The following is a 20,963-nucleotide window of genomic DNA, read 5'->3' as shown; positions in this document are numbered from 1 at the left end:
TCCGGTGGGGTACCTACGCGGAGCGCGGTTGGGCGGGTTTCCGGGGGGGTACCTAACTCCGTGGGGGTTCCGTGGGGTACCTACGCGAGCGGCGGTTGGGCAGGGTTTCCGGGGGGGGTACCTACGCGGAGCGGCGGTTGGGCGGGTTCCGGGGGGGTACCTACCGAGCGGCGGTTGGGCAGGGTTCCGGGGGGGGTACCTACGCAGGGGGAGTTCCGGTGGGTACCTACGCGGAGCAGCGGTTGGGCAGGTTTCCGGGGGGGTGGTACCTACGCGGAGCGGCGGTTGGGCGGGGTTCCGGGGGGGGTACCTACGCAGGGGGGGTTCCGGGGGGGTACCTACGCGGAGCAGCGGTTGGGCAGGTTTCCGGGGGGGGTACCTACGCGGAGCGGCGGTTGGGCAGGGTTCCGGGGGGGGGTACCTACGCAGGGGGGGTTCCGGGGGGGTACCTACGCGGAGCGGCGGTTGGGCAGGTTTCCGGGGGGGGTACCTACGCAGGGGGGGTTCCAGGGGGGTACCTACACGGAGTGGCGGTTGGGCAGGGTTCCGGGGGGGTACCTACGCGGAGCGGCGGTTGGGCGGGGTTCCGGGGGGGGTACCTACGCAGGGGGGGTTCCGGGGGGGTACCTACGCGGAGCGGCGGTTGGGCAGGGTTCCGGGGGGGTACCTACGCGGAGCGGCGGTTGGGCAGGGTTCCGGGGGGGTACCTACGCTGAGCGGCGGTTGGGCAGGGTTCCAGGGGGGGTACCTACGCGGAGTGGCGGTTGGGCAGGGTTCCGGGGGGGGTACCTACGCAGGGGGGGTTCCAGGGGGGTACCTACACGGAGTGGCGGTTGGGCAGGGTTCCAGGGGGGGTACCTACGCGGAGTGGCGGTTGGGCAGGGTTCCGGGGGGGGTACCTACGCGGAGTGGCGGTTGGGCAGGGTTCCGGGGGGGGTACCTACGCAGGGGGGGTTCCGGGGGGGGTACCTACGCGGAGGGGCGGTTGGGCAGGGTTCCGGGGGGGGTACCTACGCAGGGGGCGTTCCGGGGGGGTACCTACGCGGAGTGGCGGTTGGGCAGGTTTCCGGGGGGGGTTCCTACGCGGAGCGGCGGTTGGGCGGGGTTCCGGGGGGGTACCTACGCAGGGAGGGTTCCGGGGGGGGTACCTACGCAGGGGGGGTTCTGGGGGGTACCTACGCGGAGTGCCGGTTGGGCAGGGTTCCGGGGGGGGTACCTACGCAGGGGGGGTTCCGGGGGGGTACCTACGCGGAGCGGCGGTTGAGGCGTGTGTCCTTCAGGGCGAAGACGTGAACCGTCCCCTTGTCGCTTGACGCGCAGAGAAACGACGAGTCGTGGCTGAAGTTGATGCTGTGCAGATCGAGGGGGGGTTACCAAGCACCGCAGTCTCCTCCAGCAGTGCCCCCCGGGTGCTGCAAGTTCTCCCCAGCAATGACCCCCCCACTGGGGGTGTCGGTGCCCAGGGGAGGGGCAGGGCCGGGGGGGTCTCACCAGTACAGCGTGGTGGGGTCCGTGCCCAGGGGAAGCGGCAGGGCCGGGGGGTCTGTGCCCAGGGGAGGGGCAGGGCCGGGGGGTCCGTGCCCAGGGGAAGAGGCAGGGCCGGGGGGTCCGTGCCCAGGGGAGGGGCAGGGCCGGGGGGTCTCACCAGTACAGGGCCGGGGGGTCCGTGCCCAGGGGAAGAGGCAGGGCCGGGGGGATCCGTGCCCAGGGGAGGGGCAGGGCCGGGGGGTCTCACCAGTACAGCGTGGCGGGGTCCGTGCCCAGGGGAAGAGGCAGGGCCGGGGGGTCCGTGCCCAGGGGAGGGGCAGGGCCGGGGGGTCCGTGCCCAGGGGAGGGGCAGGGCCGGGGGGTCTCACCAGTACAGGGCCAGGGGGTCCGTGCCCAGGGGAAGAGGCAGGGCCGGGGGGATCCGTGCCCAGGGGAGGGGCAGGGCCGGGGGGTCCGTGCCCAGGGGAAGAGGCAGGGCCGGGGGGTCCGTGCCCTGGGGAGGGGCAGGGCCGGGGGGGTCCATGCCCAGGGGAGGCGGCAGGGCCGGGGGGTCTCACCAGTACAGGGCCGGGGGGTCCGTGCCCAGGGGAGGGGCAGGGCCGGGGGGTCCGTGCCCAGGGGAAGAGGCAGGGCCGGGGGGTCTCACCAGTACAGGGCCGGGGGGTCCGTGCCCAGGGGAGGAAGCAGGGCCGGGGGGTCCGTGCCCAGGGGAGGGGCAGGGCCGGGGGGTCCGTGCCCAGGGGAAGAGGCAGGGCCGGGGGGTCCGTGCCCAGGGGAGGGGCAGGGCCGGGGGGTCTCACCAGTACAGGGCCGGGGGGTCCGTGCCCAGGGGAGGGGCAGGGCCGGGGGGTCTCACCAGTACAGGGTGGCGGGGTCTGTGCCCGGGGGAGGGGGAGGGGCAGGGCCGGGGGGTCTCACCAGTACAGGGTGGCGGGGTCCGTGCCCAGGGGAGGAAGCAGGGCCGGGGGGTCCGTGCCCAGGGGAGGGGCAGGGCCGGGGGGTCCGTGCCCAGGGGAAGAGGCAGGGCCGGGGGGTCCGTGCCCAGGGGAAGAGGCAGGGCCGGGGGGTCCGTGCCCAGGGAGGGGCAGGGCCGGGGGGCCTCACCAGTACAGGGTGGCGGGGTCCGTGCCCAGGGGAGGAAGCAGGGCCGGGGGGTCCGTGCCCAGGGGAGGCGGCAGGGCCTGGGGGTCTGTGCCCTGGGGAGGGGCAGGGCCGGGGGGATCCATGCCCAGGGGAAGAGGCAGGGCCGGGGGGTCCGTGCCCAGGGGAGGAAGCAGGGCCGGGGGGTCCGTGCCCAGGGGGAGGGGCAGGGCCGGGGGGTCCGTGCCCAGGGGAGGGAGCAGAGCTGGGGGGTCTCACCAGTACAGCGTGGCGGGGTCCGTGCCCAGGGGAAGAGGCAGGGCCGGGGGGTCCGTGCCCAGGGGAGGAAGCAGGGCTGGGGGGTCCGTGCCCAGGGGAAGAGGCAGGGCCGGGGGGTCCGTGCCCAGGGGAGGGGCAGGGCCGGGGGGATCCGTGCCCAGGGGAGTCAGCAGGGCCGGGGGGTCCGTGCCCAGGGGAGGGGCAGGCCGGGGGGTCCGTGCCCAGGGAGAGGCAGGGCCGGGGGGTCCGTGCCCAGGGGAGGAAGCAGGGCTGGGGGGTCCGTGCCCAGGGGAAGAGGCAGGGCCGGGGGGTCCGTGCCCAGGGAGGGGCAGGGCCGGGGCTCTCACCAGTACAGGGTGGCGGGGTCCGTGCCCCGCCGCAGCTCCACCAGTTTCTCCTTGCTCTGGGTGTCGAAGAGGCGGATGAGGGTGCCCTGGCGGGAGGCCGACGCCACCACCGTGCCCGGCTGGTTGAGGGAGACGCAGGCGATCTCGCCCTGGTGGGCGTTGATGGTGAACGGCGCTGACGAGGTGCCCGGCTGGGTGCTCGACAGGTCCTGGGGGTGCGGGTGGGGCTGAGACCGGGCTGCCCCAGAGAGCGCAGCCCCCCTCCGCTTCCCCAGCCGCAGAGTGCCCCCCCCGGACCAGGGACCCCCCCGGACCAGGGACCTGGATCCCCCTCCCCCCGTGCCCTCCACTCACCACCAGCTGTAGGCTGCCACACTTGTGCCCGGGGAACACCAGCAGCTGCTTCTCCAGACTGGGACAGAGATCGCAGAGCCCTGGGGGGAGAGCAGGAGGCTGGGGGGCGCCGGGCTGGCATGCAGCTGCTGGGGGGAGGGGGCAGCACATTGGGGGGGTCTCTACCTTTGGGGTTGTCCCGCGTGTCGAACTCGAAGAGCTTGGTGGGGTTCTCCGGGAAGGAATAAACGTAAATCCGGTTCCTCAGAACAATGATGATCCTGAAACACAAGAACCCGGACGCCTGGGTTCTCTCCCAGCTCAGGGAGGGCAGTGGAGTCTGGTGGTTACAGCAGGGGGGGCCAGGAGCCAGGACTCCTGGGTTCTCCTTGGCTCTGGGAGGGGGAGCGAGGTCTAGTGGTCTGAGTGGGGGGGAGCCCGGACGCCTGGGTTCTCCCCGGCTCGGGGTGGGGGCTGGTGGTCAGAGTGGGGAGGGGAGCCCGGACGCCTGGGTTCTCCCCGGCTCGGGGTGGGGGCTGGTGGTCAGAGTGGGGGGGAGCCCGGACGCCTGGGTTCTCCCCGGCTCGGGGTGGGGGCTGGTGGGCAGAGTGGGGGGGGGAGCCCGGACGCCTGGGTTCTCCCCGGCTCGGGGTGGGGGCTGGTGGTCAGAGTGGGGAGGGGAGCCCGGACGCCTGGGTTCTCCCCGGCTCGGGGTGGGGGCTGGTGGTCAGAGTGGGGAGGGGAGCCCGGACGCCTGGGTTCTCCCCGGCTCGGGGTGGGGGCTGGTGGGCAGAGTGGGGGGGGGAGCCCGGACGCCTGGGTTCTCCCCGGCTCGGGGTGGGGGCTGGTGGTCAGAGTGGGGAGGGGAGCCCGGACGCCTGGGTTCTCCCCGGCTCGGGGTGGGGGCTGGTGGGCAGAGTGGGGAGGGGAGCCCGGACGCCTGGGTTCTCCCCGGCTCGGGGTGGGGGCTGGTGGTCAGAGTGGGGAGGGGAGCCCGGACGCCTGGGTTCTCCCCGGCTCGGGGTGGGGGCTGGTGGTCAGAGTGGGGAGGGGAGCCCGGACGCCTGGGTTCTCCCCGGCTCGGGGTGGGGGCTGGTGGTCAGAGTGGGGGGGAGCCCGGACGCCTGGGTTCTCCCCGGCTCGGGGTGGGGGCTGGTGGTCAGAGTGGGGAGGGGAGCCCGGACGCCTGGGTTCTCCCCGGCTCGGGGTGGGGGCTGGTGGTCAGAGTGGGGGGGAGCCCGGACGCCTGGGTTCTCCCCGGCTCGGGGTGGGGGCTGGTGGGCAGAGTGGGGGGGGGAGCCCGGACGCCTGGGTTCTCCCCGGCTCGGGGTGGGGGCTGGTGGTCAGAGTGGGGAGGGGAGCCCGGACGCCTGGGTTCTCCCCGGCTCAGGGTGGGGGCTGGTGGTCAGAGTGGGGAGGGGAGCCCGGACGCCTGGGTTCGCACTCACTTGTCGTGTCCCATGCGCACGGCCAGGGCAGGTTTGGTGAAGGTGAATTCCAGAACCAGCTTGTCTTTGCCTCCCTTCCCCTCGCGGGCGTCGTCCCAAATCAGCACTGGGGGGGGGGGACATAGGTGAGAGCAGAGAGTGCTACCCCCAAGGCCCCCCGCAGAGCTGGGGAGAACCCAGGAATCTGGGCTCTCTGACCCACCAGCCCGCCCCCCTCCCCCCCAGAGCTGGGGAGAACCCAGCAGTCCTGGCTCCCAGCCCCTGCTCCCCCCAGCTCTAACCACCAGCCTCTCCTACCCCTAGCCGGGAGAGAACCCAGCAGTCCTGGCTCCCAGCCCCGCCCCCCTGCTCTGACCACTAACCCCCACTCTCCTCCCAGAGCCAGGGAGAGAACCCAGGAGTCCTGGCTCCCAGCCCCCCTGCTCATAGACTCATAGACTCTCTGACCCACCAGCCCCCCCCCACACACACACACACACACACAGAGCCGGGAGAGAACCCAGGAGTCCTGGCTCCCAGCCCCCCTGCTCATAGACTCATAGACTCTCTGACCCACCAGCCCCCCCCCCCACACACACACACACACACAGAGCCGGGAGAGAACCCAGGAGTCCTGGCTCCCAGCCCCCCTGCTCATAGACTCATAGACTCTCTGACCCACCAGCCCCCCCCCACACACACACAGAGCCGGGAGAGAACCCAGGAGTCCAGGCTCCCAGCCCCCTCCCCGATACATACCTGAGATCTCTGAGAATTTGGGATTCCCTCCTCCCCCTACAATGGCCAAGAGGTTGGATCGATGCAGCATCTCAACCAGGGCCACGCTGCCCACCTGCTCGTGATCTGGGGAGGTAGGAAATCGGGGTGGAGTCCAATGCCTCTCACCCCCCCAGCCAGCCCCCCCATTCCCTGCCCTCCCCACCAGGCCACCCCCCATCCTTACCCAGGTGCCCTTTCTCCATGAGCGGCTCCACATTGTAGATTCGCACCCCGGACTCCATCGCGCAGCAGAAGCAGCCTGGAAGGAGGGGCAGAAAGCGGATTAAACCCCAGCCCACCCCGGGGGAAGGGGCCTCCCGGATGCCTGGGTTCTCCCCCTGGCTCTGGGAGGGGAGTGGGGTCCCGGACTCCTGGGTTCTCCCCCTGGCTCTGGGAGGGGAGTGGGGTCCCGGACTCCTGGGTTCTCCCCCTGGCTCTGGGAGGGGAGTGGGGTCCCGGACTCCTGGGTTCTCCCCCGGCTCTGGGAGGGGAGTGGGGTCCCGGACTCCTGGGTTCTCCCGGGGGGGGGCGAGGTTCAGGGGTGCTGCTTACTCTGGTCCTGGTTGAAACGCAGGCTGTTCACCCCACGTTGCTGCGCCATGCTGCAGGAGGGGCCCCTGGATCCAAGCAACCGGCGCTGAGGAGTGGGGTGAGGGGCGCGTGAGGCTGTGCTCCAGCCCCCCATGGCCAGCTGGGTGCCCCCCACCCAGCTCCCCCAAACCCCACTGATCCCCCATGATCGCGCTGCCCCCAAATAATCCCCCAGTGTCTGCCCCAGCCACTGTCCTCCACAGACACAGACACACGGCCCCCCAAACCCCCCTGCCCCACTCTGCCCCAACCGCCTCACTCCTCGCCGAATCCCCCACTCCCCCCACTAACTTTCTATCTGGGTGCCCCCCATCCCTGCCCCTTCCCCTGGCAGCATCCCTGAGCCCCCAGATCCATCTCCCCAGCCCCGCTGACCCCACAACCGCAACCTCCCAGCCCAGCCCCACCTATCCCAGACCCCCCACAAGCCCAGCCCTCCAGGCCAGCCCCACCTGCCCCCTCGAGCCCAGCCCCCCAGCCCCACCTGCCCCACTGACCCCCAGGAGCCCAGCTCCCCAGCCCAGCCCCACCTGCCCCACTGCCCCGCACGAGCCCAGCCCCCCAGCTCCACCGCCCCCCATGAGCCCAGCCCCCCAGCCCCACTGCCCCCCACGAGCCCAGCCCCCCTGCCCCACTGCCCCCCACGAGCCCAGCCCCCCAGCTCCACCGCCCCCCATGAGCCCAGCCCCCCAGCCCAGCCCCACCTGCCCCACTGCCCCCCACGAGCCCAGCCCCACTGCCCCACCTGCTCCACCGCCCCCCATGAGCCCAGCCCCCCAGCCCAGCCCCACCTGCCCCACTGCCCCCCACGAGCCCAGCCCCACCTGCCCCACTGCCCCCCACGAGCCCAGCCCCCCAGCCCCACCGCCCCCCACGAGCCCAGCCCCCCAGCCCAGCTCCACCGCCCCCCACGAGCCCAGCCCCCCAGCCCAGCCCCACCTGCCCCACTGCTCCCCACGAGCCCAGCCCCACCTGCCCCACTGCCCCCCACGAGCCCAGCCCCTGCTTACCCCGCACGAAGCGGGGCGGGAGACAAACACCAGCTGATCTGGTTCTGCCGGGTCACACAGGGGAAGGGACGCTGACAGCTCGTCACGTGATCGACCTGGACGATGAGTGAAGCCTGAACGCCCATGTTGGACGCTGGCAGCGGAGCTGCGTTGCCCTTAATAACGTCGGTTGGCAGCCATCTTGGATACTGGCAAATAGCCAAACATCCCCCCGCATGTCAAAGGACATAGTCACCGCTCCCCCCGCCCCCCCATGGAGACTTGGGAGCCAGGACTCCTGGGTTCTCTCCCCGGCTCTGGGAGGGGAGTGGGGGCTGGTGGTTAGAGCAGGGGGGCTGGGAGCCAGGACTCCTGGGTTCTCTCCTGGCTCTGGGAGGGGAGTGGGGCCTACTGGTTAGAGCAGGGGGGGCCTGGGAGCCAGGACTCCTGGGTTCTCTGCCAGGCTCTGGGAGGGGAGTGGGGGCTGGTGGTTAGAGCAGGGGGGGGCTGGGAGCCCGGACTCCTGGGTTCTCTTCCCGGCTCTGGGAGGGGAGTGGGGGCTGGTGGTTAGAGCGTGGGGGGTCTGGGAGCCAGGACTCCTGGGTTCTCTCCTGGCTCTGGGAGGGGAGTGGTGCCTACTGGTTAGAGCAGGGGGGGCTGGGAGCCCGGACTCCTGGGTTCTCTCCCCAGCTCTGGGAGGGGAGTGGGGGCTGGTGGTTAGAGCGGGGGGGCTGGGAGCCAGGACTCCTGGGTTCTCTCCCGGCTCTGGGAGGGGAGTGGGGGCTGGTGGTTAGAGCAGGGGGGCTGGGAGCCAGGACTCCTGGGTTCTCTCCCGGCTCTGGGAGGGGAGTGGGGGCTGGTGGTTAGAGCAGGGGGGGGCTGGGAGCCAGGACTCCTGGGTTCTCTCCCGGCTCTGGGAGGGGAGTGGTAGCTAGTGGTTAGAGCAGGGGGATTGTCTCCTGCAGTCTATGCCTGTGCTGCCCCTGCTCCCCGCAGCGCCCCCTGGTGGGTCTGGAGCAGCCAGGAGCTCCACCCTGCCCCCCCCCAGTCATTAGTATCGCTCCTCCCCAACACACCTGTGAGGGTGTGGAAAAGGGGAGGAGCCAATACAATGATGTGTGCTGGGGGTGGGGCTTCAGGGGCACCTGGGGGATGCTGGGCTGGCAGGGGACTCTGTCTGCTGGGGGCGGGGGAGGTAATCCTATGACCTTCCTCATTCTGCTTCCCAGAGCAGGGAAGAGAACCCAGGAGTCCTGGCTCCCCGCCCCCCTTCTCCCATGCCAGGTGTAATATTAGCTGTGACCTTTCCAGAGGGGCACATGGGTCTGGGTGGAACAGCTCCCTGGTTTGTTTTGCTTCCACTGAGTCGATGTTGGGCTGACCAAGCCGGCCTACCGATACCCCCCACTGACCCCGACTCCCAGCCCCCCCTGCCCCCCAAGTCCTGAGCCATGGAGCAAAAGCCAACTAGGATACCAGGTAAGGAAGCAAAGAGCCTGACAAGGTAACACTTGGTCTGAGTTGGGTCTCACTGGGAGTCAGGAGGGTTGGGGCAATGGTTAGTGCGGGGGCGGGGCTGGGAGCCAGGACTCCTGGGTTCTCTCTCCCACTCTGGGCAGTGAGTGGGATCAGCTGGTTAGTGTGGGGGCGGGGCTGGGACCCAGGACTCCTGGGTTCTCTCTCCCACTCTGGGTAATGAGTGGGATCAGCTGGTTAGTGCGGGGGGGCGGGGCTGGGAGCCAGGACTCCTGGGTTCTCTCTCCCACTCTGGGTACTGAGTGGGATCAGCTGGTTAGTGTGGGGGCGGGGCTGGGACCCAGGACTCCTGGGTTCTCTCTCCCACTCTGGGCAGTGAGTGGGATCAGCTGGTTAGTGTGGGGGCGGGGCTGGGACCCAGGACTCCTGGGTTCTCTCTCCCACTCTGGGTAGTGAGTGGGATCAGCTGGTTAGTGTGGGGGTGGGGCTGGGACCCAGGACTCCTGGGTTCTCTCTCCCACTCTGGGTAGTGAGTGGGATCGGCAGGTTAGTGGGGGGGGCGGGGCTGGGAGCCAGGACTCCTGGGTTCTCTCCCTGGTTCAGGGAGGGGAGCAGGATCTGCTGGTTAGAGCAGGCAAAGCCTGATCCTTTTTAATGCACCCGGCCACATCCTTGGCATTGGGCCTGCTTAGGTGTGAAGCTGCTTGTCCTCTAGATAGGGAGAATTCCAAGAGCCCCCCCCATTTCCCCCTGGGGGGACCTCCCCCGACCTCCCCCAGTCCGGTCCACTCTTGCTGTGACCGTGCTGGAGGAGTCGCACTTGGGGTGGGTCTGGAGCTGGCCTGCCAGAGCCCCAGATTGGCAGGAGATTCAGAGAGCCTGGGGAAAGTGCCCCTTGCCCCTGCCCCATTCTGTGCTTGGCAAGGGAATGGCCTCCCTGATCTCCGGCCGCCCTCTGTGAGGGGGCATCAGCCTTTGGTCCTGAGCCTGGCGCGCTGGCAGGGCTCCAGGGCGCGTGGATAGCGGGCAGGGGGATTGGGAAAAGGGGACCCACTGTCTGGACAGGCACAGGGGGGCTGGGAATGGGGCAGGGGCCTGTCCCCTCTGGGGGGTGCTGGCTCCCACCCGGCCCCAGGGCAGGGACTGGCTGGCTCAGGGGGGCAGGGAGTGGGGCAGGGCCTGTCCCCTCTGGGGGGTGCTAGCTCCCATCTGGCCCCAGGGCAGGGACTGGCTGGCTCAGGGGGGCTGGGAATGGGGCAGGGGCCTGTCCCCTCTGGGGGGTGCTGGCTCCCACCCGGCCCCAGGGCAGGGACTGGCTGGCTCAGGGGGGCTGGGAATGGGGCAGGGGCCTGTCCCCTCTGGGGGTGCTGGCTCCCACCCGGCCCCAGGGCAGGGACTGGCTGGCTCAGGGGGTGGGGAATGAGGCAGGGGCCTGTCCCCTCTGGGGGGTGCTGGCTCCCATCTGGCCCCAGGGCAGGGACTGGCTGGCTCAGGGGGGCTGGGAATGGGGCAGGGGCCTGTCCCCTCTGGGGGGTGCTGGCTCCCATCTGGCCCCAGGGCAGGGACTGGCTGGCTCAGGGGGCTGGGAATGGGGCAGGGGCCTGTCCCCTCTGGGGGGTGCTGGCTCCCACCCGGCCCCAGGGCAGGGACTGGCTGGCTCAGGGGGGCTGGGAATGGGGCAGGGGCCTGTCCCCTCTGGGGGGTGCTGGCTCCCACCCGGCCCCAGGGCAGGGACTGGCTGGCTCAGGGGGGCTGGGAATGGGGCAGGGGCCTGTCCCCTCTGGGGGGTGCTGGCTCCCATCTGGCCCCAGGGCAGGGACTGGCTGGCTCAGGGGGGCTGGGAATGGGGAAGGGGCCTGTCCCCTCTGGGGGGTGCTGGCTCCCATCTGGCCCCAGGGCAGGGACTGGCTGGCTCTGGGGGGCTGGGAATGGGGCAGGGGCCTGTCCCCTCTGGGGGGTGCTGGCTCCCATCTGGCCCCAGGGCAGGGACTGGCTGGCTCAGGGGGGCTGGGAATGGGGCCGGGGCCTGTCCCCTCTGGGGGGTGCTGGCTCCCACCCGGCCCCAGGGCAGGGACTGGCTGGCTCAGGGGGGTGGGGAATGGGGCAGGGGCCTGTCCCCTCTGGGGGGTGCTGGCTCCCATCTGGCCCCAGGGCAGGGACTGGCTGGCTCAGGGGGGCTGGGAATGGGGCAGGGGCCTGTCCCCTCTGGGGGGTGCTGGCTCCCACCCGGCCCCAGGGCAGGGACTGGCTGGCTCAGGGGGGCTGGGAATGGGGCAGGGGCCTGTCCCCTCTGGGGGGTGCTGGCTCCCATCTGGCCCCAGGGCAGGGACTGGCTGGCTTAGGGGGGCTGGGAATGGGGCACAGGGCCTGTCCCCTCTGGGGGGTGCTGGCTCCCATCTGGCCCCAGGGCAGGGACTGGCTGGCTCAGGGGGGCTGGGAATGGGGCAGGGGCCTGTCCCCTCTGGGGGGTGCTGGCTCCCACCTGGCCCCAGGGCAGGGACTGGCTGGCTCTGGGGGGCTGGGAATGGGGCAGGGGCCTGTCCCCTCTGGGGGGTGCTGGCTCCCATCTGGCCCCAGGGCAGGGACTGGCTGGCTCAGGGGGGCTGGGAATGGGGCAGGGGCCTGTCCCCTCTGGGGGGTGCTGGCTCCCATCTGGCCCCAGGGCAGGGACTGGCTGGCTCAGGGGGGCTGGGAGTGGGGAAGGGGCCTGTCCCCTCTGGGGGGTGCTGGCTCCCACCCGGCCCCAGGGCAGGGACTGGCTGGCTCAGGGGGGCTGGGAATGGGGCAGGGGCCTGTCCCCTCTGGGGGGTGCTGGCTCCCACCCGGCCCCAGGGCAGGGACTGGCTGGCTCAGGGGGGCTGGGAATGGGGCAGGGGCCTGTCCCCTCTGGGGGGTGCTGGCTCCCATCTGGCCCCAGGGCAGGGACTGGCTGGCTCAGGGGGGCTGGGAATGGGGCAGGGGCCTGTCCCCTCTGGGGGGTGCTGGCTCCCATCTGGCCCCAGGGCAGGGACTGGCTGGCTCAGGGGGGCTGGGAATGGGGCAGGGGCCTGTCCCCTCTGGGGGGTGCTGGCTCCCATCTGGCCCCAGGGCAGGGACTGGCTGGCTCAGGGGGGCTGGGAATGGGGCCGGGGCCTGTCCCCTCTGGGGGGTGCTGGCTCCCACCCGGCCCCAGGGCAGGGACTGGCTGGCTCAGGGGGGTGGGGAATGGGGCAGGGGCCTGTCCCCTCTGGGGGGTGCTGGCTCCCACCTGGCCCCAGGGCAGGGACTGGCTGGCTCAGGGGAGCGGGGAATGGGGCAGGGGCCTGTCCCCTCTGGGGGGTGCTGGCTCCCACCCGGCCCCAGGGCAGGGACCGGCTGGCTCAGGGGGGCGGGGAATGGGGCAGGGGCCTGTCCCCTCTGGGGGGTGCTGGCTCCCATCTGGCCCCAGGGCAGGGACTGGCTGGCTCAGGGGGGCTGGGAATGGGGCACAGGGCCTGTCCCCTCTGGGGGGTGCTGGCTCCCATCTGGCCCCAGGGCAGGGACTGGCTGGCTCAGGGGGGCTGGGAATGGGGCAGGGGCCTGTCCCCTCTGGGGGGTGCTGGCTCCCATCTGGCCCCAGGGCAGGGACTGGCTGGCTCAGGGGGGCTGGGAATGGGGCAGGGGCCTGTCCCCTCTGGGGGGTGCTGGCTCCCATCTGGCCCCAGGGCAGGGACTGGCTGGCTCAGGGGGGCTGGGAATGGGGCAGGGGCCTGTCCCCTCTGGGGGGTGCTGGCTCCCATCTGGCCCCAGGGCAGGGACTGGCTGGCTCAGGGGGGCTGGGAGTGGGGAAGGGGCCTGTCCCCTCTGGGGGGTGCTGGCTCCCATCTGGCCCCAGGGCAGGGACTGGCTGGCTCAGGGGGGCTGGGAATGGGGAAGGGGCCTGTCCCCTCTGGGGGGTGCTGGCTCCCACCCGGCCCCAGGGCAGGGACTGGCTGGCTCAGGGGGTGGGGATCAGTGTTATCTGCAGCGTACACAGACCGGGGGTCAGTGATCTTGGTGTCCCGTCTCCCCGGCAGGCTGCCCAGAGGGTGGGACTAGCTGGTCCCAGGGCAAGGGGCAGCCTGTGGGGTTGAGGTGCCTGGTGAGCTCCAAGGGGGGCAGGATGTCGGAAGTGGGGGAGCTCACCCAGACGCCGCTGCAGAAAGTGTGGATCCCGCATGCCAGCAACCGGCTGCACCAGCGCAGGGGGTGTGAGTCGGGGTGGCCTGTCGGGGGCACTGGCTCTCGTCCGGCCTCAGGGCAGGGACTGGCTGGCTTAGAGGGGCACGACATGGGGCATGGGGCCTGTCCCCTCTAGGGGGTTCAAACCTCAGGGTGGGGGGATTTGATGGTGCAGCTTGGTTTGGGGGTCTGGCCTCTAGCCCCTATCGCTAACCGTGTCTGTTCCCCCCCAACAGCTGCTGTGCCTCAGTTTACCAATTCACCCACCATGGTGATCCTGGTGGGGCTGCCAGCCCGTGGGAAGACCTATATCTCTAAGAAGCTGACCCACTACCTGAACTGGATTGGGATCTCCACCAAGGGTGAGGTGGGAGGCGGGCTGGGGTTCAGAGGAGATGGGGGGTGAGGATCAAGTCAGCTGGAGTCTCGAAGGGGGGGGGGGTCAGTGGAGCTGGCTGGAACAGAGATCTTGGGGGAGGGAGCTGTGGAGCGGGCAGGGGGGCAGGTGTCCGATTGTGCAGGCAGGGAATTAGGGGACAGGGTGGGTTTCTGTTGAGGAGGGTGTCCTGGGGAGCTGTGGGACCCCGGCCCACCCTCCACTCTCCCTGCAGTGTTCAACGTGGGGCAGTACCGCCGCGAGGCCGTGCAGACCTACCAGAACTACGAGTTCTTCCGGCCAGATAACCAGGAGGCCATGCACATTCGCAGGTGAGGGGGTCAGCTGGGGGCACTGCTGGGGGAAGCTTGCGGCGCTGGGGGTGACCCCGCCTGGGGGCACTGCTGGGGGAAGCTCGCGGCGCTGGGGGTGACCCCACCTGGGGGCACTGCTGGAGGGAAGCTTGCGGCGCTGGGGGTGACCCCGCCTGGGGGCACTGCTGGGGGAAGCTCGCAGCACTGGGGGTGACCCCGCCTGGGGGCACTGCTGGGGGAAGCTCGCAGCGCTGGGGGTGACCCCGCCTGGGGGCACTGCTGGGGGAAGCTCGCGGCGCTGGGGGTGACCCCGCCTGGGGGCACTGCTGGAGGGAAGCTTGCGGCGCTGGGGGTGACCCCGCCTGGGGGCACTGCTGGGGGAAGCTTGCGGCGCTGGGGGTGACCCCGCCTGGGGGCACTGCTGGGGGAAGCTTGCGGCGCTGGGGGTGACCCCGCCTGGGGGCACTGCTGGGGGAAGCTCGTGGCGCTGGGGGTGACCCCGCCTGGGGGCACTGCTGGGGGAAGCTTGCGGCGCTGGGGGTGACCCCGCCTGGGGGCACTGCTGGGGGGAAGTTTGCAGCACAGCCTGGGGGAGGTCTGGGGTAGGTGTAAGGGTCTCACCCCTCCCTCGCCCCCCCAGGCAGTGCGCTCTGGCCGCTCTGAAAGATGTCCACACTTACCTGAGCCGGGAGGAGGGACAGGTCGCGGTAAGAGGGACCCTCCCCCTTCCTCCCCCCAGCCAGACCCATGGGCCCATCTACCCCTGCCTCATGCCTGCTCTATGTTCAGGTGTTTGATGCCACCAACACGACCCGGGAGCGAAGGAACATGATCCTGCAGTTCGCCCGCGACCATGGCTACAAGGTGAAGGAATGCGGGGGGTGGGGGGCATGCGTCTGGCCCAAGGCACTGCTGCAGGGGAAGGCCGCAGTACTTTGGGGCCTTGGCTGGGGGCGCCAGTGGGGGAAGCTAGCAGAGTGGGAGGGGGGTGTCTGGCTGTGGGCACTGCCAGCGGGAAGGGCGCAGCCCTGGGGGCACTGCTGGGAGGGAAGGGAGCACCGCTGGGGGGCAGGGGTGCTGAAGGGGGAGTTGTGCAGTGCTAGGATCTCCAGTCACTGTTAGACCCACCTTAACACCTCCCCCCCCCAGGTGTTTTTCATCGAGTCCATCTGTGATGACCCAGATATCATAGAGGAGAACATCACAGTGAGAGAAACCCCCCCCCCCCCCGGGACCTGGCCGTCCTGGTGTCCCTGCCACACACAGGGGGAGGTGGGCGGCCCCGGGGTGTTCCCGCACACACACAGCCGGGGGGGGGGGGGAGGCAGGCGGCCCGGTGTGTCCTCCCTCCCTCCACACACACACACCCCTGGGGGGGGAGGCAGGCAGCCCAGGGTGTCCCCCAGACACACATGCAGGGAGGCGGGAGGCCCAGGGTGTGTCCCCACACAGACACTGGGGGGCAGGCGGGCGGCCCAGGGTGTCCCCCTCTCACACACAGACACTGGGGGGCAGGCGGGCGGCCCAGGGTGTCCCCCTCCCCCCTCACACACACACACACACACACACACTGGGGGGCAGGCAGGCGGCCCAGGGTGTCCCCCCTCCCACGCACGCGTGCACACACACTGGGGGGGCGAGGCGGGCGGCCCAGGGTGTCCCCCCACCCACCACCACACACACAGGGAGGGGGGAGGCGGGCGGCCCGGGTGTCCCCCCCACCATACACAGGGGGAGGAGGCAGGCCCCTCGGCTCCAGGCCCATCTCCCTGGCGTCCCTCCCGCAGCAAGTGAAGCTGAGCAGCCCGGACTACAAGGACTGTAACCGGGAGGAGGTGGTGGAGGATTTCCTCAAGCGCATCGAGTGCTACCAGCTCCACTACCAGCCCCTGGACGATGAGCTGGACAGGTGAGACCCCCCGCTTCCCACCCAGAGCTGGGGAGAGAACCCAGGCGTCCTGGCTCCCAGCCCCCCGCTCTAACCACCAGCCCCCACTCCCCTCCCAGAGCTGGGGAGAGAACCCAGGCGTCCTGGCTCCCAGCCCCCGCTCTAACCACTAGCCCCCACTCCCCTCCCAGAGCTGGGGAGAGAACCCAGGCGTCCTGGCTCCCAGCCCCCCGCTCTAACCACCAGCCCCCACTCCCCTCCCAGAGCCGGGAGAGAACCCAGGCGTCCTGGCTCCCAGCCCCCCGCTCTAACCACTAGCCCCCGCTTCCCGCCCAGAGTGGGGAGAGAACCCAGGCGTCCTGGCTCCCAGCCCCCCGCTCTAACCACCAGCCCCCACTCCCCTCCCAGAGCTGGGGAGAGAACCCAGGAGTCCTGGCTCCCAGCCCCCCCACGCTCTAACCCACCAGTCCCCACTCCCCTCCCAGAGCTGGGGAGAGAACCCAGGCGTCCTGGCTCCCAACCCCCCCTGCTCTAACCCACCAGCCCCGACTCCCCTCCCAGAGTGGGGAAAGAACCCAGGCGTCCTGGCTCCCAACCCCCCCTGCTCTAACCACCAGCCCCCACTCCCCTCCCAGAGCTGGGGAGAGAACCCAGGAGTCCGGGCTTCCAGCCCCCAGCTCTAACCACTAGCCCCCACTCCCCTCCCAGAGCGGGGACACAGGCATCCTGAGCCCCTGCTCATCTCTCCCCCCCCAGCGCCCTGTCCTACATCAAGATCTTCAACGTGGGGCTCCGGTACCTGGTGAACCGGGTGCAGGACCACGTGCAGAGCCGCACCGTGTATTACCTGATGAACATCCACGTCACGCCGCGCGCCATCTACCTGACCCGGCACGGCGAGAGCCAGCACAACCTGCAGGGGCGCATCGGGGGCGACTCGGGGCTCTCCCCCCGCGGCAAGCAGGTGGGGCGGGGCACGGGGGCCACTCGGGGCTCTCCCCCCGCGGCGAGCAGGTGGGGGCGGGGCACGGGGGCCACTCGGGGCTCTCCCCCCGCGGCAAGCAGGTGGGGGCGGGGCACGGGGGCCACTCGGGGCTCTCCCCCCGCGGCGAGCAGGTGGGGGCGGGGCACGGGGGCCACTCGGGGCTCTCCCCCCGCGGCGAGCAGGTGGGGGCCACTCGGGGCTCTCCCCCCGCGGCGAGCAGGTGGGGGCCACTCGGGGCTCTCCCCCCGCGGCGAGCAGGTGGGGGCGGGGCACGGGGGCCACTCGGGGCTCTCCCCTCGCGGCGAGCAGGTGGGGGCGGGGCACGGGGGCCACTCGGGGCTCTCCCCCCGCGGCGAGCAGGTGGGGGCCACTCGGGGCTCTCCCCCCGCGGCGAGCAGGTGGGGCGGGGCACGGGGGCCACTCGGGGCTCTCCCCTCGCGGCGAGCAGGTGGGGGTGGGGCACAGGGGCACTCGGGGCTCTCCCCCACGGTGAGCAGGTGGGGCAGGGATCGGAATATGGGGACTTGGGGAGTGGGGATTGGATGACAGTGGCACCCCCACAATGCAAACATTTGGGGGCCTGGAAAACGTACTCCCATAGCAAGTGGGGATGGGGGACTAAGATGGGGCAGTTGCTACCAGGGATCAGGGCTCTCCCGTTCTAGAAGCAGCAACACAGGGAGGGGAGCCAGGGCCTCCCTGGGGTCACCCCCTCTCCACCCCCCTAGTTTGCCTTGGCCCTGGCCAGCTTCATCGAGAGCCAGAACATCCGGGAGCTCAAGGTGTGGACCAGCCACATGAAGCGGACGATCCAGACGGCCGAGGCCCTGCATGTGCCCTACGAGCAGTGGAAGGCGCTGAACGAGATTGACGCGGTGAGAACCCAGGTGTCCGGGCCCCCCCATCCCCTAGATCCCCCCCCCCTTCCCTCCCAGAGGTGGGGACAGAGCCTGAGCGTCTGGCCACCCCTGGGTAATGGTGTGGGGTGTTTCAGGGTGTCTGTGAGGAGATGTCCTATGAGGAGATCCAGGCCCATCACCCGGAGGAGTTTGCCCTGCGTGATCAAGACAAGTACCGATACCGCTATCCCAAAGGGGAGGTAAGGGGGTGCCCTACACCCCGACTGGAGTGATGGGGGGGATCACTTGTCAGTAACCCATGAAACTCCCTGCCACATGATCTTGGAGGCAAATTATAGTGAGACATAAATAACCTGGGGAACTCACTGCCACTGTGTATTTCCGGGGGATGAATTTAGCAGCACACTCGGCCGGTGGAAGTGTTCCCAGGAGTTTAGTGATGGGTCTCCTGCCGTGGGGTTTTCCTAAGGAGAATGAATTTGGCAACATGCAGCCTGTGGAACTCCCTGCCCCATGATGCAGGGGGGCAATTTTTTCACACACACACTTTGCCCATGGAACTTCCTGCCACTGTAGAATCTATGGGCAGATTTGGGTGATGATTGTTGTTAACCTGGGTTGGGGGCAGAGGAGATGGAGGGAGGCAGCGTCTCTCTTATTGGCATCGCCCCCCCCCTCCCCAATTGTCCCCAGTCATATGAGGACCTGGTGCAGCGGCTGGAGCCCGTCATCATGGAGCTGGAGCGGCAGGAGAATGTGCTGGTGATCTGCCATCAGGCCGTCATGCGCTGCCTGCTGGCCTACTTCCTGGACAAGAGCGCAGGTACCCCCCCAACCCCCCCGGACATGCTGTACCGTCTAACCCCCAAATCTGTCGTTCACGGATGGCCACGTAAGGTATCTAGGAAAGGTTATGATGTGCTGAGCCCCATCGTTACCGTGTGCTTGGCTGTAAGGCTGGGAGTCGGCCATGGCCAGTTCTCCAGTGACCCACACCCAGGTGGGGTTGTGAACAAGGGATTTACGGTGCTGCCAGAGGGCTGTGTAAGCGTCACACCGGGGGGGAGCGCGACTGCTCAGCTCTGCGCCTCAGCAGAGCCCCCCCAGGATGCGTCCGGGCTGGCGTACGCCAGGCACAGGGCCTGGGGGATAAAGTAGAGGACGGTGGCATCGTGCTCTGGCCTTTCTCCTCTCCCGCCTGTGCTGGAAGCAGCAAGAACACGGGGGAGCTTGAGACCTGAACCGAGGAGACTGTCCCAAGGTGAAGGGGGAAGCCTGCGTATGAAGGACAGTAACGGACCCGCACCGGCCGGGGGGCGAGAGAAACCGCTCGCTCTAATCTGGTTTGGGACTCCATATGCTTCCCTTTGGCAAGTCTCTGACCTCTTGTGCCTCTCCCGTAAATTCTCCAGCCGCAGACGTCTCTCACCGCTCTGCTGGTGGCAAGCAGCCAGTCCAGGCCCATGCCTGCTCTCCCAACCACGCACAAACAGATACAGGGTGACCCCCGCGCATCCCTCGGTCCCAGCCGTGCACCCCAGAAACGTGCGACTCCCGCTGCTCAGGACCCCCTCTGAACAGTGCAAACGTCAGTCATTCCATCGCGGGGTAACGAACACGCCTCTGCCTCTGTTCACCTGAGGAGCTCCCCAACCCCGCTGGGTTAGATAAACCCTTAAAACACAGGCACTAACCGGAGCAGGGGAGCTGGCAGTGACACAGGCACAACAGTCCGAACTCGTTATCACCGAAAACAAAAGGAGAAAAGCACCAGCTAACTCCTAAACTTCGCCAAGCCAAACGGTCTCTCACCCCTGCTAAGTGGAAAGCATCCAGTTCGGACCAGTCCTCCCAGTTCACTGATGGGTTTTTGATCCCGTGGGTAGAGATGGGGGAGGAGAGGGAGCCACTCTTCTTATATTCTAACCCTTTTCACTGAAAAAGTCCTTGCTGGCTCATGCAGTTCCATGACGTACGTACTCTGCAAACGTACATGCCTTTGTCTAGCCGCCCGCCCCTTCTGTTGAATGTCCAATTAGACAGGTCATGGCTCTAACACTTTGCTGGCAAGCCTGTGTCTTCGTCCCTGGGAAACTGGCTTGTGAGTGGTGCCCAGAATGATAACACATCAGTAACAATCGTATAGCCAAATCTCATAACTCCCTATACAATGTTAGTCTGTGTATTAACAGGACAACGATGTTCAGCGGATTATGACTTTTCAAAGCATACCTCACAAGGCTTTATCCAGAATATAACCACCATATAAAAGTGGTGAATATGGGGAACAGTGTGTCCCATGGGCTGGATCCTATGCACCCCAAAACTCCCCCATGTAACTGCCCTCTTCTCTCCCCACAGAGGAGCTGCCCTATCTGAAATGCCCGCTGCACACCGTGCTCAAACTGACCCCCGTGGCATACGGTGAGTGCATCTCCATCCACCACAGGCTCGTCCCGCTGCCCTCAGACAGGTGCCGGGTCCATTCACATCCTACTGGCAGGTCCACTTCCCCCCCCCCCATCTTGGGGACCAGATCCAGTTATATGCCCTGCCCCAGGGAGGAAAGAGGGGGGCATGGATCTCTCTGCTATAATCTAGGGGCCTTCTCCTTTATGGGGTGCTGGCAGGTTGTCAAGTGGAGTCCATTTTCCTCAACGTGGAGGCTGTGAACACGCACCGGGAGCGCCCCCAGGTGAGTGGCTTCTCCCCCTGCCCCCAAGCTGGGGGGCTAGGCCAGTGCACTCTCCCAGTCCTGATCTCACTGAGGGACACCCGGAAACTGACAAAAGCCCATGTGAAATTAACATCCTCCACGCCTGGATCCCAGCTTCTGCTGTCTGCTCCAACCCTCACCCACCTTGGGAGGGGGAGGCAGATCTGCAAGCCCCCCACAACCATTTCCTCTATCCCCCCTCCACTGCCACCCCCATCTCAGTGCCTGCCCCCCCTTACCAGCACTACTGGACCACCCCTCTGGCCAGCCTGGAGCCCACCAAATGGCCTCGCTTGGAAGATCTTGGTCTGGCAATTTTCTCACAGCTTGGGGTGCAGGTAAAGTCAATTTGGCCCCCCATAACCAGGATGTGCCCCCTTCCTGCCAGCTCCTAAATCACCTCACTGCCTCCTTCCTGCCCCCCATCCCACTACATGGCCACTAAACTCCATGTGTAAACTGTGCTAACCCCATTAACATCCCTGGGGGTGCACATGACACCCCACCTGACAGCAGGGGTTCATCACAGACACTTCTGCCTGAGATCAGGGCTCCAGGCATGACACAGCCCTAATGAGACAGTCCCTGCCCCAGAGAACAGTCTAAATGATCGGGGGTAGGGAGGGGACACCCTCATGCTCTCAAAGCCATGGGACCAGGCACGGCTCCAGCCAGCAAGGCGTGCGTGACCCTGGGCCTCCCGGATCTCGTTGCAGAATGTCGACGTGACACGGGAGCCCGAGGAGGCACTGGGGACGGTGCCCCCCCACTATTAATTGCTTGTGCCCATTAAAGCCAGCCCTCTCCTTTGCCACGGCTGTGTAGTCGATGCTGTTCTTCCAGGACGGTGGTGGA

General features: G+C 68.7%; 2 protein-coding genes across 6 annotated transcripts; one reads left to right on the top strand and one right to left on the bottom strand.

Annotated features, from left to right (window-relative positions):
• Positions 1–1,214: 1,214 nt before the first annotated feature.
• WDR45 (WD repeat domain 45) lies at positions 1,215–7,443 on the bottom strand. 2 transcript variants are annotated; one of them, XM_030547207.1, is made up of 9 exons: positions 7,336–7,443; positions 6,287–6,371; positions 5,919–5,993; positions 5,714–5,818; positions 4,976–5,081; positions 3,714–3,808; positions 3,549–3,628; positions 3,195–3,403; positions 1,215–1,350 (listed from the first exon to the last, which is right to left on the bottom strand). In XM_030547207.1, exons 2-9 carry the CDS (start codon positions 6,333–6,335, stop codon positions 1,245–1,247), a joined length of 825 nt encoding a protein of 274 aa, XP_030403067.1. In that variant the 5' UTR covers positions 6,336–6,371; positions 7,336–7,443; the 3' UTR covers positions 1,215–1,244. The 2 variants fall into 2 exon arrangements, with proteins under 2 accessions (XP_030403067.1, XP_030403068.1); XM_030547208.1 differs by having other exon boundaries at positions 3,195–3,343.
• A 758-nt stretch (positions 7,444–8,201) lies between these two features.
• PFKFB1 (6-phosphofructo-2-kinase/fructose-2,6-biphosphatase 1) lies at positions 8,202–20,922 on the top strand. 4 transcript variants are annotated; one of them, XM_030547275.1, is made up of 14 exons: positions 8,202–8,793; positions 13,206–13,331; positions 13,581–13,677; positions 14,300–14,366; positions 14,449–14,523; positions 14,809–14,865; positions 15,447–15,568; positions 16,304–16,511; positions 17,261–17,407; positions 17,527–17,631; positions 18,086–18,215; positions 19,754–19,816; positions 20,023–20,087; positions 20,825–20,922. In XM_030547275.1, exons 1-14 carry the CDS (start codon positions 8,766–8,768, stop codon positions 20,882–20,884), a joined length of 1,350 nt encoding a protein of 449 aa, XP_030403135.1. In that variant the 5' UTR covers positions 8,202–8,765; the 3' UTR covers positions 20,885–20,922. The 4 variants fall into 4 exon arrangements, with proteins under 4 accessions (XP_030403135.1, XP_030403133.1, XP_030403132.1 ...); XM_030547273.1 differs by having other exon boundaries at positions 17,261–17,419; XM_030547272.1 differs by lacking the exon at positions 8,202–8,793 and adding an exon at positions 12,911–12,998.
• Positions 20,923–20,963: the final 41 nt, after the last annotated feature.

The sequence above is a fragment of the Gopherus evgoodei genome, unplaced genomic scaffold (genome assembly GCF_007399415.2).
Source record: "Gopherus evgoodei ecotype Sinaloan lineage unplaced genomic scaffold, rGopEvg1_v1.p scaffold_57_arrow_ctg1, whole genome shotgun sequence".
Classification (NCBI taxonomy): Eukaryota; Metazoa; Chordata; order Testudines; family Testudinidae; genus Gopherus; species Gopherus evgoodei.
The sequence above is the reverse complement of the archived record's forward strand: the minus strand, read 5'-3'. Positions and strand labels throughout refer to the sequence as shown.

Bases quoted from the DNA above. Each gene is read 5' to 3' on its own strand.
- PFKFB1 (XM_030547271.1), top strand. From the start codon at position 12,911: ATGTCGGAAGTGGGGGAGCTCACCCAGACGCCGCTGCAGAAAGTGTGG. The intron at 14,524-14,808 runs GTGAAGGAATGC...TCCCCCCCCCAG, and splicing joins CCCGCGACCATGGCTACAAG to GTGTTTTTCATCGAGTCCAT. The intron at 20,088-20,824 runs GTGAGTGGCTTC...ATCTCGTTGCAG, and splicing joins CGCACCGGGAGCGCCCCCAG to AATGTCGACGTGACACGGGA.
- WDR45 (XM_030547207.1), bottom strand. From the start codon at position 6,335: ATGGCGCAGCAACGTGGGGTGAACAGCCTGCGTTTCAACCAGGACCAG. The intron at 3,404-3,548 runs GTGAGTGGAGGG...CCGCACCCCCAG, and splicing joins GTGGCAGCCTACAGCTGGTG to GACCTGTCGAGCACCCAGCC. The intron at 1,351-3,194 runs GTGAGAGCCCCG...CGATCTGCACAG, and splicing joins GACCCCGCCACCCTGTACTG to CATCAACTTCAGCCACGACT.